This window comes from Rhinolophus hipposideros (genome assembly GCF_964194185.1).
Source record: "Rhinolophus hipposideros genome assembly, chromosome: 6".
Lineage (NCBI taxonomy): Eukaryota > Metazoa > Chordata > Mammalia > Chiroptera > Rhinolophidae > Rhinolophus > Rhinolophus hipposideros.
Window position 1 is genome coordinate 47722332 of NC_138052.1, and position 15980 is coordinate 47738311.

The window sequence follows — 15980 nt, forward strand, 5'->3', positions numbered from 1 at the left end:
TAACTAAGAATATTAATTTTGGAGTCAGATAAACTTATCAGCTGCATGACTTTGTGCTGATATCCTGTCTCAGCCTCAGTCTTATTTATAAAGCTTGGGTTGTGATTGAACCGTATGTAATTTTAGCAGACATGATCACCAAAAATTGTCGTGTATATTCTACACTAGAGGATTAAATGCGGTGAAACATACACAGTGTTTAGAATAACATGATTCATAGTAAATATCCAATAAACATTCTATTATTAAGCATCGGGTTTAAAGAAATAGAAAATAATTTTAAAAGTTCATGTGAGAGAAAGAAAAAGAACATAAAAGGTAAAATTCAAAGGCAATCATAATAAAGGATAACAGATAAAAATAAAAATTTAAGTATACTAATAAAAAGTTAATATCGTGAACACGCAATGGGATTTATAGACGATGTAATACAGAATTGTACACCTGAAATCTATGTAAATTTACTAACAATTGTCACCCCAATAAAATTAATTTAAAAAAAAAGTTAATATCAATGATATTGATTATAATAATTATATATTGACATATCTTTTTCCCAAGATTGGGTGAGTAAAGAATACCTTCCAATAAAGCTAATACGGTACTCACTAAGCAACTGATTCAATATTTTCCACCTTGATATAAATAAAAGTCTATACATTTTGGCTTACAAGCTGTTGCTTTCTCAATGGACCTGGCAACCAGGAAAGGGCTTTGTAAGGGTTGGAGTGAGTCGTTAGTGTTTCGGTCAGGACTGAAGGTCCAAGTCATTTGGCCCCAATCTACATTTTCTAATTTCTATGAGCCTTTCTTCAAAAAGCAAAAGCTGCTTTTAGCCCCTATCTGTGGGGCTAAAAACAGTGGAAATACTATTGGGCAGTGGCAAAAGGTTGTTGTGATTAGTGGGCTCGGAAACTGGGCAACTCTCCGGCTGAGCTATTATCTTTTCTACCTTGGGACCTGGGTAAGCCTACTTCAACCACTACAGTGCATGAGATGACCTACGATTGGAATGAGAGCTACAGAAACTGGAAGAGCGCTCACTCATCGCTCCTGACGGGCGAGGCCGGGATGCCAATTGCTTATCCAAGTGCAAACAAAAACAAAACATAGTTCGTGGTTGAATCAGAATCAGAATTGAAGTTCTCTGAATTGGAATTCCGTAATTTTTAACTTCTCCCAGTCAGAATAATGCAGGATGTCTTTAGTAAACCACAAAGGCACAGTCCTTGTCTGAGTGAACAGAGAGGACTTCTAATAATAATCTGATGAGCTTACATTTACTAAGCACCAATGTTCTACGTGATTTACTGGTGATAGCTCATTTAATCATTACCAGAATCCTATGATGCAGGTACTGTTACTAGTCCCAGATGAAGACAGTGAGGCAGAGGATAGTAAGTAATAAGCCCAAGTTTATACAGTTCACAGCAGTAAGAATTAGTTAGGATTCAAACCCAGCCAATCTGGCTTCAGAACCCAACCTCTTAACCACTAACTACACCAATATATAACGAAGCACAAAGTATCACAAGGGGCTTATAAAAAAGGCAGACCAATAGGGAAGGCTTCCTTAGAAACTGAAGTTTAAGGGAGAGTCTGACCTTAATCCTAACTAAGAGCAAATAGGAAGCCACTGGGCTTATAAGCAGGGGCATGAGATGATCAGATTGCACATTACAAAAAGGCTACTACAGCTGCAGCATACAGTAAGTGAACTGGGGAAACTTAATGCCCAAAGGAAGGTGATCAGCTAGGAGGCTCGGGCAGCGATGCAAATGAGACAAGGAGGCCCTAACGGGAAGGGTCAGTGCAGGATGTAGGAGAGTTTAAAGACATTAATAACAGCAGGCACCATGGTTATGTATCAGGGGAAGGGAATTAAGGGAAAGGTCAGGTGAAGGATGGCTTTCATGTTTTTCACTTGAGGGACTGGGCAGGTGAATAGCAATGCTATGTATTGAAGTAGGGAGCAGTGTGAGCAGAAGGGGTTTTGTTTTGGAGAAGAAGAAAATAACTTCTAATTCAGATATAGGTTTGCAGGGCCTATGAAGCACCCACTTAAGGTGAACAGACTAAGTCATGTACATCAACAGGCATGGAGCTCTGAAGGAAAGTGTGGGACCCACACACCTCTGAGGGTGAAATCAAATAGATGATAACTCAGTGAATGGGAGGGCATATATTTGAAAAGGAGAATACAAAATAAGAGACCTTAGGAACTACAATATTAAAGGTTGGGCAGAAAGATACAACATGAAGTGGAAAAAAAGTAAAGTATAAAACATTGAACACGGTGAGTGTGGGAACAGAGCTAGGAGTGCAGTTTCCAGGCTCTCAGCCTCACGTGGAAAGGTGCTCACTCGGGTAGTAAATGGCCATCAACTGTGACTGGATGGCCATCAGCTGTGGCTATTGGTCATCAGCTGTAACCAGTGAGCCACTGGCCACTAATGTAACTGCTACGGATACGCTAGCAGCAAATGGGGGCTAGCAAGAAGATAGTGGCTGAGCTAGCAAACGTGGATTGCAGTTAGCAGGGTGGATTGCAGTTAGCAAGTGGGGTTGGTTGGTTGGTTGGCAGAGAAGCGGACGACAGGTTGCAGATCGTGTGGCTCCTGCTGCCTGTGTCTCCAACCTGGGCGCCTGCGAGACTATAGTGGTATGACTCCCCTATCTATGGCTCCATAGGTGTTGCTGTTTGGCCTCAGCATATCTTGCGTTCTTGTGCGGGGAGCAGGACTAGAGACCCCGCCTGACACCCTGCATGACAGTGAGTAAAAATGTCTACACTTACACATACACATTTGAGAAACACTGGCCTTAAAAGGGGTAGAAATTTGAGTAAATTCAGGACATGTAATACTTCTGACATATACAGGAGTACAATCTTCCCACAAATGTGTTATATTAAGTGGCTCTCTACCTATCTTGACTCCAATGGCTGTTATTATTTGGATCGAACCAACTAATGGTAACTTGGTACCAAATGCCAGCAGGGCTGGGCAGATGCCAAGGACAGTCCTTAGACTCTTGAAATAAGACAACATCTTTGGTAACGAGAGTCAGGACAGAAAATCTGTCAAAACAATCATAAAATCAATAAACAAAAGACAAGTACTTCTTATCCAAATACAGGTACCCCCCACTTTTTGATAGTTTGTGTTATGCCCCTTTGCTTTTACAAAAGACCTACATTTGTACTGTTTGCGCTAACTGAAAGAAATCCAAAGAGGATTTTCGCTTCTATGAAAAAAGGCAAAAAGCGTACACAGCACTCAGTGTTTGCTCTGCAGCGAGGCATTACAGAGGCAGCACACGTCCCGTGCAGCGAGAGGGGCCCCACCAAGCTCCGGCCCCGGCACCCTACTCAGCATCTCAGCCTCCAGCCGCCATAGCTGTGAGCTGTGCCTGGGACCATCTGTGCTTTCTTTTGATTTCCTTTGTGCATCTGTTAGCAAGATATGTCCTAAGGCATCAGAAAAGCCTAAGAGAGCGCTTAACATAAAACTGGATGTAATTAAGCTTATTTGGTATGATTTGGTAGGTTAATTTTTGGGTCTGGGAACAGTTGAAAAAATTTCCATATAAATTAATGGTAACTGCTTCATAGCTTTATGCTACTTTGGCTCATGAAAGCTTCCACAGGAGTGCTCTTCTTTTGGATAGCCGGGGAAACCTGCAGTCCTGTATCTTGGCTATACACAGTTCATGTGAAGAACAGAAAAAGATTTACATTACCTTATACACTTCACTGAAGCCACCTCTACCAAGCAGATGAAGTAATAAATATCTTTCATTTAACGTTGGGTGATCTTTGAACCTTCAGGGTGGGGAAAAAAAACACTCAGGCGCATGAAAACACACACAAAAAGGTTCCCTCCACAATAAAATTCTACTCTCTTATTGTCTACTCCTAGCGATTTGTCTCACTCTACTGCCAGTTTCGAATTCTGTCACACACTGCTGACCAATCACAGCGCTGTGATACAGACCGAACTACTGAGTTGCCAAGGGCTGTACGAAAACCCCTATCTCCTCCGCAGGAGGGATCTCCCTTGCAAACCGGACTTTTACATTAGGAGTTACGGTTAATCAAAACTTTACAGTACTGACGTGGTTAAAAATAATTATATTTATAAATTGGCCTTCAACCACGATTAAATTTTACTATTTTTGACTTCTAACAAATAAAATCTAATTCCTAATTAAAAAAATAAAACTCAAAAAAAACAACCACTCACAGACAATACTATTACATATCCACAAAAATGTTTGAACACAATTTTCAGAACAGCCAATTGTTAATTAGTTCTGTTCTGTTTTACTAGAATTTTCATCTGGTACAATTTAGGTTATTTTATAACTATATTATTTTATCACCTTATACACTGGAATGATCTGTATGTGTATGAATTATACAGACCCAGATTATCACAAATAGGCCTTTTAAGTAAGATATTAATATTTCACAGCTGAAGGTGGCCACTTTCAATTCTGACACTCTCATTATGTCACAAAGCTGTAAATTACATGACAAGTCTTAAAGATAAAGTATAAAAAGACACGTTTCCTCTCTTCTACATCGATTAAACCCAAGTAGTGCCTTGCTTAATTTCTATCTTCTTCATAAAGCTCCCACCAGCCCACAAGTATTTTCCCTTCTTCGAATTCCTTTAGCATTTAAAATCTATGACACTCGTTTTTATAACCAGGGATTAAGGACAGAGACTATAACCAACTTTTCCAAGTTTTGCATAATGCTGAATACCTGGCTTACTGAAATCCCTTTAGTTGAAATAATTTCTCCTTCACTATTGTAACATTAACCTTGATATTCTGTCAACAAATATTTATGGCATGCCTTCCACATGCCAGGCACTGGTCTAGGCTCTGGGGATACAGCAAAACTATAACTAGTCCCTCTTCTCATGTAGCTTATATTCTAGTGGGAGGACACAGATTAAGTAACTGAAACATACACTTATAATTAGATAATGATAAATGCTAGGAAATAAAGCAAGGTAAGGACACTGAGAGGGAATGGTGTGAGGTAAGGACTGCTACTTTAGGGAGGGTCGCTTAGGGATGCTCTCTCTAATGACCACTTGGACGGAAATAAGGAGTAAGCTATTCAGGCACTTAGAGGAACATTTCAGGCAGAGGCACTGGCCAGCACAAAATCCCTGAGATGGGACTGTGCTAGACAAGTTCAAGGGGGCCAGCATGTCTCTGACATATAAGTGAGGGGAGGATGGGACAGATGGGGTGGTGAGGTGGCCAGACGAGACCAGGCAAGACCTTCTGAGCCGCAGAAGGACTCTTTGGATCTTTTTCTAAGTGTGACGAGAAGCCCCTCAACAGGGAATCTTTTGTTTATGCTCTGCACAGAGAAGAAAGACTTTCACCATGTAAAACTGAAATACAAATAATGACTTACTGTGAATTATCTTCATTATTTATTCTTTTGAGCTCTCGAATGTGAAGATTTCTGACTCTTTCCAAACGTTCAAGTTCTGCCTGGATTTCTGCCTCTTCCTGAAAATGAAGAGAGGGGACTATAACAAGCTCAATTTATTTGTGATATAAAAAAGATATTTTTACCCATGTATCAATTTTTTACAGTGACAAAAAGAATAGTGTATTATAAAGTACCACTGAGTTAAAAGACCAAAGTGCTCTTCTTTTCAATGCCTGAAAGATGGAAAAAGATCAGGAAAAAGCCTATTTCAAGAAACCATCCTCCACATAAAAATCTATACGTAATGAGATGCTGAATTTTATTCTGTACTATAAGAAATCTATTTTTATAATGTCTAAACTGAAAATGACTGCAAGGTAGTCTGAAACTGATTTAAAACACAAAATGAGCTGAAAGTTTTATTTCTGGCACAAATTTTAATTCTAAGTAGAAATAATTTACTACTCTGGAGCAAATAAAATGAAGATATTTTACAATAGCTAAACGAAGAAGGAAGGAAGAAGATAAAACTGATTATTCCTAGACCTTGCAACATCTGGAAAACACACACATACATACACACACACACACACATTTACAATGTGACCACTCACTGGATAAATCCCACTATAATCTTAAAGAGACTCTAAAACTTTTATGGACAGCTGTGACAGATCCTTAGGTATCAGAGCAGATCTAGGCAAATCGTAAAGAAATTTAACATTCATTTAATGTAAAAATTTTGATAAATATTTTCAGGTCTCAAAATGTAATTCTTACACATGTAGGAAGCTACTAAACATTTGATAGGCTGGTGGAATTTTAAATAATCTGATGAAATTATGAAATGCCTATTAGAATACCAGCTGAAATACTTGTTTTAACTTTATGTAAAATTGTGGTATGGGTCCTATTTCAAAAGTGAATTTATAGAAATTAAATTTTATTGAGTCATAAATTTATAATTATGAGACTCAACTAGATTGTTGATATACATAATTACATTTGTTTTATAATTGTTGGTAATCTTTCAATATTTATATAATGGTAGTAACCAATATCACAAAAGAAATACTTATTTTAAAAAAGTAAAATGTATATCTGCATCAGTTAAGCATTTTTTCCCCCTCCACGAAACATGACAAATATGCCCTATAAAAATCTTACAAGACAAAAGCACAGGCAAGCTGCATTTTAGTTTGAACTTGTAAAGTTTACAGGAAAAAAAACAAAATGTCAGACGCACTACGGGAAAAGAAAGCTGGATCCTACTTACTTAAAAAGAAATGTCAAGGGAAAGAACTATAACCAAATCTTACATACAGACAAAAATCCTCCATCGTTAGTGAAATATATTTACAAACTCCATACTGTAATTTAGCATTTATTCCACAATATCTTGGACCTTAAAGTGACACACTCTGGGGGAAAGATAATTCTGCAACTCATAAGTAATCTCTCTCAAAGCCCACCAAGAAAAGGTATACATACTGTTATGGACTGTAGGTATGTATTCGCCCCAAATTCACGTTTAAGCCCTAAACCCCAGCGTGATGGGATATGGAGATGGGGCGTTTGGGAGGTCATGAAGGTGGGGCCCTCATGATGGGGTTAGTGGCTCTGTAAGAAGGATAAGAGAAAGCTCCCTCCCCCTACACCCATCTCCTCTGTGGAGGAGCACAGGGGAAAAGGCCATGGTGAGGAGTTGAGAAGGCAACCTACAAACCAGGAAGAGTCTCACCAGAAACTGAACCCTGCCAGACTTGATCTTGATCTTCTAGCCTCCAGAAAAATAAATTTGTGTTGTTTAAGCCACCCAGTCTATAGCATTTTGTTATGAGAGCCCGAGCAGAGAAGATCAATACATATACTTCTAGGTGCAAATGTTAGGGCAACACTGCCTAGAACCCTCTCCTTACAGAAAAGGGCACGGTTCAGTTTGGGTCTGGCTTCAGGGTACAATAGTCTGGATACAGTCGTCTCAGTAACTAATTTATCTCTAGTGCAGATCATTTCCAAACATCTATCCTGTAGGCTACACCTCATTGCCTGAGATTGACATTAACTTACGGGCCATCCTCAGAATAGTTTTCAGAGAGTTAAGGAGAAGCAAGGATGACCTGGGTTCACAACTGACCTAAATTCATTCAAGAATGGAATCCTCAAATGCAAGGCAAAACTAGACCAGATTACTAAAAATCAAAGAGAGAGAATCTAACCAGCTAGATCTTGCTTAGTAAGAATACCAAGTTCCAATCCTCTAGTCACCCACTAGCTGAGCAGCTGACAGACAGAAAGTCTAAAAGAAATGAAGAAACAATGTCTGGAAAGGAACTGGAACGACTGGAAATTATGGTGTAGAAGGGACATGAGTAACAACAGATGGTATTCAAGAAAGGTAGGTTTGGTGATCACGCACAATAAAAGGACATGGCTCCTTTCAGTTTAAACAATTTAACAGCACACACTGTAGCTATTTTAACAGTATTTTTAAATAAGCTCTAATAGTCTCCATTATATTTTAAAAACCAAGCCACACCAGTATACAACAACAGATCTTGATATTGCCTCATTGTTTAAACAACCTGCAAAGCACACCACCTTCCAAAATTTTTAACTTAAAATTTGTATGGAAGGTAAGTTTCGCAGCAATTTAACCAGAACAGTTTGTCCACCAGACGTTTAGCATAGAAATGCTTTCTATTTGTAATTAAAGTCTCTTCTGGAAACTTAATATCCTTTTGGCTCAACATTCTAAGGCAAAAGTTAGTTACAGCAATGTATAATTTCTGTAAAATGCCAGATTAAAACTGTGAGGCAGATATGGGGTATTTCTGAGCATTTCCCATTATGACAATTTTTAAAAGACAGGTGGGTGTGTAGGCCTTAAGCTGTACAGCTTTCAGAGAGTTATAAAATGCATTTCACATGTAAAACTGATACATTTCCTGTAAAAATTAAACACAGTAGTTTAAACTTCTTTAGCAAATCTTGAATGTATGTTACATGTTATCCCCACAAAAATAAACTTTTTATTTCCAAGAGCTGCCTTTTTATGAAGCCAAGATAAGATAGGAAGAACTTTGATACGACATTCTCAGCTTGCCTATAATCGATGAGGATTGATAAAAGAAATTCTATGTGGTATATTAGGAAGATGGTGGAAGCAGAGAAACGCCTATCATTTTGAATAGTCTATTCAACTCCATAACAACATTATTTGGTCTAGGAAAATAAGTTCAGAATGAGGTTTCAAAAAGTTTAACATCAAATTCATTTTAGTAACGATCAACAGCAATCCCTTAAAAGTTAGTATCTCTAGGTTTTAATTTCAAACTAAGTTTTAATTTCATGAACTATTTATAATGCCGTTCTTAAAAGTTCATCACCAGGAAAGTGAAAGTTGAAATTAACAAAAGCCACTACTAAAAACTAATGGAAGGGGCAGTTCAGAAAAGGAGAAAATTATAAACAATTTACTTCAAATTTATCTTTATTATATGTCCCCAGATTATTTCTATGATATGCTTTCACATATCTTAAATATGGGATATGAACCATTAGAAGTATCAACCAACCAACCAACCAACAAAAAACCACCTAGAGAGCAGGTCTAACTTTGTAGAAATTAGTTTTGAAACTACTTGCCCGTAATCTTCTATTTTTGCTTGAGCATGATCGTGTAGATTGAAGAGTGGGGTAAGAGGAGGAGAAAGGACTAAAATTACGAAATTCCTGGGTGGTTTATTTCCTAACTATATAAATGCTCCCTCCACTCCCATTCCCAACCACTGAGCTGGTTATTATTGGCAGGAGCTACTTTAGCTCCCTCAGGTGTGTTTTACTGGCTCAGATAATTATTTTAGAACCTTAATGTTCTCCCCTCTCTGCACTTCATTTCCTTTTCGAGGGGCAGGAGGGTTGTAGTGATGGAGGTGGTGTTTTACTCTCTTCAAATGCATAAATACTCATACATACATTAAAACCCCTAATGGAGAATAACTGTTAAAATGGGCAGGTTTTGATTCTCAGATCCCCCACTGTATTAAAATAAAACCTTACCTTATCAGCAGCATATAAATATAACAGTTCAACTGACTGGCAAAATTTAAATATTTAGCACACTTCTTGAAACAGCAATTACAGCAGCTGTATGGGGTGGGGGGATGAGAAATTCCTTGATGTTAACACTACCCAAGGTGCTGACACCTGCCGGAGCATATACCACGTTTCCCCGAAAATAAGACCTACCCTGAAAATAAGCCCCAGTTAAGATCATCAGCCAGATGGATGCATTTAGTACGTTATAACGATGTTCCAGAAGAAGACATGACTGTATCTGAATAAATGTCAATTGTTGTATATGAAAAAATACAACATCCCCTGAAAATATGCCCTAATGCATCTTTTGGAGCAAAAAATAATATAAGACCCGGTCTTATTTTCGGGGAAATACAGTACAGGTCCAATGCCTGACTACAGTATATAGTAACCCTTCCCCCGGCTTTCTGCTTCCCTTTAACCTGTTTCGGGATTTTGGTAGATTCCAAGGACTTTTTTTTTTAAGTATGAAAAGATTTAATTTTCAACACTATAATGGAAAAAGCCTAGTTTTCTTGACTCCCTTAAAACATACACACATAAACGGAGTTACAGTTCTGATTGGGAAGGGCTGGTGGCCAAGCAACTGTTTTCTCCTTTTTTGGGAAAACAGTGATCTCCAGACTGAACTCACAAACCTAAATAAAACCCTGCTCTAACTAATGGCTAATATGACTCCTGAGATTCTTTCCAAATTTCCATTGCCTATACAACAACTGGATTAATATTAAACACCACGCAAATAAAACACATTTTACCTTTAAATTTTCATTTTGGTAAGTGAACATCATCTACTACCAAGTTAAGATGTATGATTATAAATAAGGAAACACAGAGCCAGGAGTATGTTTATAGGTCCATAATGAGAGTAGGAGGTAAAATATAAACATGGGGAGTTTTTCTATCTACAGTTAGTTCCATGTTCTCTCAGCACAGTCATCTTGTATAGAATACTATTCATTTTTAAATGGGAAGGAGTGGTAAGGACAAAATGTCAAGTTCAGAATTCCAACACTCTTCTTAGCACTGTTCTTGCCCACACATGCCAAGTCAGGAACCTCTAATGTTCTTCATGGGCTTAATTGAGCCTTTCCCTAGTACAGTGCATTTTTACCACACTTCCCCTGAAAACTACTGCCTACACAAGTAGCATCTTGTGTTATGTTCTGGAGAAACATAATGTACAATATGGTTGGCTTTAACTGACAGAAGAATTCCTCAAAGATTTCTTCTAGTCATAGCCATGAATATAAAAGTGTACACACAGATTTAAAGATTAAGCCCTCTAGCATTATATTGTTCATTAATTTTGTATTTTTATTCAAACCTAAAAAGTGACAAGAAATGTCACATATGCAAACTTATTTGTGGTCATACTAAGGTTTTGATAAATCAGATGACAATGGTATTCTAGAAAGAAAGACTAAAGGAGGTATTAAACTTCAAGAATACTTGGGGGTCAATTCACCTAAAACCAATGCCCTGTATTCTCCACTGTTCAAAAGGCTTGTAGACAATCCATTGTCTTCCATTTCAACTAGGTGCATGGTCCACTGTGAAGGAGTGAGAAAAGAGCTGTGTGCTTGTTCTTGACCTGTAAAGATTTCATCATGGAAGATTAATACTGATGCTGCTGCTGCCTGTTACTGGTTGTTTCTCTTTGCAGGTGCCAATATCGGTCAGAGAACAGGATTTCTGTGGCTGAGTTGTTGCTATACTGTTATCTCTTCAGAACGGAGGCACAAGGAGAGATGAATGCCACATCGCAAGGAGCAAAGGAGAGAGAGAGAAAGAAATGGTGTCAGGTGGCATGTTGGATGCGATTTTTGTTTTAGTAGAGACTGAGATGACTGCAAATTGTTTAGCTGATTCCTTCGGTCTGCAAAGACACATTTGTTGGTGCTGATGATTCTTGACTAATCCTGTTTCAATTACAAATTGGTTATGTTTTTTTTTTTTAAAAAAAACAAACCCCACACCTTCTAGCACTTATATTTAGCGCTTATAAATCTCTCTCTGTCTCTCTCTCTCACAGACACACAACCAACACCCCAAAACACATACTCTGAAGCCAATCTCTACTACACTACTTAATATCCCAAACTGAGATGTCAAATCTTCTACATGCATTTTCTCCAATTAATCAAATATTTAAAATCTAGAAGATGACAAACTTAATTAGAAACTAAAGAGCAACACATATCCACATGCTGTTCAGATCACAAACTTGAGTAAACAGCAGTGGCAAGACATAGTTATTAGTCCTAATAACTTTAAAATTTTTTATTTCTTCTTCATTTGGGGTATTTTTGGTAACTTGTACCTTTAAAATAATATTATGACTACAGAGAGAATCTATTCAAGAAAATTGATTTTTCAGGGATTAAAAAAACTTATTTGTGTTAATTTAGTACCAATCCATGGAAGGCACATCCACATAGTCTTGAATTCCAGAATAATAATCTGAAATATATAAATAACAACCTAGCAGAACTCCTCAAATCAAAGATAAACTGCTTTCCCATAACTGTAATTTATCAAAGACTGGAATTAAAAAGGATCAACCACAAATGCTAACTGGTATATGGTTTGTTACTTTCCTTAAATCCACAGATTCCACATGTGGCACAGGTATATAAATAGGATAGAGCAGCTTGCCTCAAAGGAATAGTTTTTTAAAAGCAGGAAACTACTCCCATTGCAAATATAAGCTTTTAATAAGTGATAACTGGGAAGGGTGTACTTAATTACAAGTAGCAAAAGTTTTAGGAGTCACTTTATATAGTCTCCATATATTTTTTTATTATCATTTTTTCTGTTTTATTCTGTTAAATTCTTAAGCTAAACATAAAAGACAAAATTATGTTAGAATATTTACACTTTTTACATAAAAATGTGTTTTCTGTTGGTCTCTAGAAATAAATTAAGAGTGAAAAGAAATACACCAGCTAAAAATGAAATATTCAAGCTGACACAACAAAAGAATACTCAAGGAAAGTAATATGTGAAAGAGAGTATGTGTGTGAAAAACTTAACTGCTTTATCTGCAATGAAAATGAAATAGCCTGAGTCTGGGAGGTGGGAAGCAAACATCCCCACTATTCTAAAAGAATTAATTCTTCTGAATACAAAGATCAACTTGCTGTCCATCTACAACAAAAGAAAGTAGGAATAAAGCGCATGGGCATTGCCACTGAAATAGAAGAAAAAGTTCAAGAGAAAAGGTTGGCTTTGCTGGTTACTAGCTGTTATTAATTTAGACAAAGCATATACAGATCTTAGCATTCAAAAAGTTAACATTAATGGTCACTCTAGAATAGTTATAATTTCAAAGTTCATAAAATGTAATATATAATTCTCTTGAAATGGGGACTTGAATTATGCTTGTATCAGGCAGAGTGTAGAAATAAATCACTTAGTGAATGAGTAAGCAATGATTTCATAAACTGATAACCATAAATACTAAAGAATTCTTCATATATTTAAAAAGTGATACTACACTGTGATTTTCATAATCTCAGAAGACAAAACTAATAAGCCTGAAGTAAGTTTAAATTTACTATTTGGTGGTAACCAGAAATACCTATTTATTTTACCCACAGCCTTACTTTTGGAAGTTTCTACTTAACTCTCATTTGTTACTCTATCACATTAACAGTTTTAATTTATATTTCTAAACCTATAGAACAGCACAGAATGTGAACTAAACTTTAGTAAATACACATTTTATATTTCAGTTTACCTATTAATTATTATCTTTATGAAATACAACACATGGCATAAATTATTGATTTCAAGTCACAGTAAATAGTCCTTCTAGTTCCATATGTCCAAATGGCATGGGCTTCTTCAAGGAAGGAAGTTTTCTCCTCTGTACCAACAAATTTAATCTAATAATTCTGCTTACCTTGAAGAGTTTTTGGTAAAGGGAGAGTGGAGGCAAGAGTCACCCTGGCCAATGCAACCGTATGTGGGGGGCTCCAAAGCTAAACCCTAAGCTGACATGCCACAGGTTAATGCCTGTGCAGGTTACATGGACATCAAATATTCACAGGTCAGATCCAGCCTATGGCAGAAGCTATATAGTTACAAATTGGGGTACAGTTCATGTCTGCTTTATAAACCCAGGAGTGTATGGAGCTCGTAAGACAGAAGTGATAACATCTTTTCTCTTATCTCAAAACTGTTCTGTGTTAAAAATGTCCAATCTACCTCTTTTTTAGAAAACAGACCTATTTTAAGGACCTATTTTTCAACTGTGCTTTACAATGCCAAACTACTTATTTTTAAAACATGTAACTTAATGCTTATTTTTTAACTGTACAATTCAAAAACTAAAACCCAGTGGTAAGCAGGCAACTGCTTTTATTTGTGTTCTAAGGTGACACTACTTACTCAATTTTGTTCTCTTATATGTACTATTAGCAACTTTCTTTATAATGCATTCAATTCTTTTCACCCAAAATAGTCTCTCAGAAGAGAATGTGAGAATTCAAAACATAAAGAGTATGTTTCAGCACTATTAGTTCATCCAATCTCCCAAAATATTCCATGATGGAGGTCAAAGAAATGTTGTAAATTGGTTAAGAAGAAGATAAAGTTAGAAATCTAAAACTGCTCAGTAAATCTGATTTAAGCTGAAAGAAAAAAATAAAACAGGAAAAAGATTATGGAGGGGACAATTATTAGAAAGAATGAGTAAATAGAAAAAATGGAGAAGCAAACACTGGGAAAGAGGATAATATGGAGGTTAGAAGAGAAGGTATAGCATTCTAGAACAGTTTATAATTATTTATATAATACCTAGACATTTACATATACCTTATTTTAGAAAACAGAAGTATTTCAGAGAAATGGAATATTTTCAAAGTACCAGGAACACTTTAAAATAAACCAAGAGAAGACCACCAACCAACTAAAAACAAAAACAAACCCTCCTCAGAATATTTTTTAAAAGTGAAGTATTTTTTCTAATACAAACAGCTATTCCTAATTTAACTGCTTTATAATTTCAGATTTTATATAACAGGTTTTTATAAAATAAGATGTAAAATCTCATCATTAGAAAGAGTAATTAAAAATTTATTATTATATGTGAAAATAATAACCCTCCAAGTTGAAGCTCTAAGTATATACTCTAAGCTCTAAGTATATACTTAGTGTCCCATTATCATGAAAGGCTGATTAGAAAAATAATTTATAAATCTTTGTGTGGGACATCAAGCATAGGTCTCTATGTATGAATTGATTATCAAAATAGCTTTAGGTGGGCACTCAAATACTTGTACTCATTCTGTACTACAAAATCCCCTCTTCCTTCTGTAGTCCCATTACAATTCTATCTGTTACAGAGAATAGACTGAAACTGTCTACTGTATCTCAAAGAGCAGGGGAAAGTCAATAACTAATAACTACAACAGAACAAGGTGAAGAACTTAAAAAAAGAAAAGAGAATAAATTTACTGTTCAAATAGTTTAGGTTGAAACTTTTCTGAGCAGGGCCACAGACAGATATGGCACAGAAGAGAACACTAATGCAAATGATATACATACACACATACATATACACTATTTATAACTTTTTTCTGTTCCCTGTAATTAAATGGCAGGAGTCTGAAGCATGTTGATAGCATTGCAAACACAAAACAGTGTATAGTGTGATAACAGGGGCTACCAGAATGCATTTCTCTGTCCTACCTCATCCTACCCCAGGGAGACCACTTCAGAGATACTATCTTCAATTAGTTCACTAACTCAATTTTAATTATTATTCAGCCTATTTAAAAAATTAAGTAATCTGACAAGCAGAACATAATAAAATACTGGATAAAAGAAAATAAATTTTATATCAGTCAGTAAAATTGAGGGGACAGATCTATTATTTCTTTGAAATGATTTGAAAAATATGGACTATAGAAACAATGAACTGATTAGAATTTCTGAGTTTACAAACACGTACAAAGCCATACATTATAAAATTGTACTATAATAACAGCAACATTTTTCTAAATTATACCACTTTATACTATTACTGATAAACAGGCTCTTCTAACTTTAACAATGTACATACATATTTTAACTGAAACATTTAACCAGGCATCCAGCAGCTTAAAAGTTAAGCCAAAGAAACAATTTGTTGTTAATTTATAATTATTTCAATTTATTATGAAATGGACAGACACAATATGGAATTTTACATTTCATCTTAAAAGTGAAGCACTTTTTACAAAGAGGTAGTTAAGACCCTGGAGATCTGGCCAGGAATCCCTCCCTACTACAGGGATGGCATCTTAATGTTTGTAAGTTGCCCCAGGTAAAGGACTATTATTTTAATATACTCAACATAAAAAGGCAAATTTAATGCACCTCATTTGTTTTGTCTAAAGTTTTTAATTTAGGTGCTTTCCCTTTTAAATTC

General features: G+C 36.2%; 1 protein-coding gene across 4 annotated transcripts in view; it reads right to left on the reverse strand.

Moving 5' to 3' along the window:
* Nucleotides 1–15980, reverse strand: part of TLK1 (tousled like kinase 1) — a 126495-nt gene that overhangs the window by 13806 nt on the left and 96709 nt on the right. For all 4 annotated transcript variants that reach the window (XM_081051325.1, XM_081051324.1, XM_081051326.1 and 1 more), the window contains 2 exons: nt 5441–5538; nt 3742–3823 (listed from right to left, as the gene is read on the reverse strand). In XM_081051325.1, coding sequence (XP_080907451.1) covers nt 3742–3823; nt 5441–5538 — 180 coding nt within the window. The remainder of the gene's footprint in view (nt 1–3741; nt 3824–5440; nt 5539–15980) is intronic.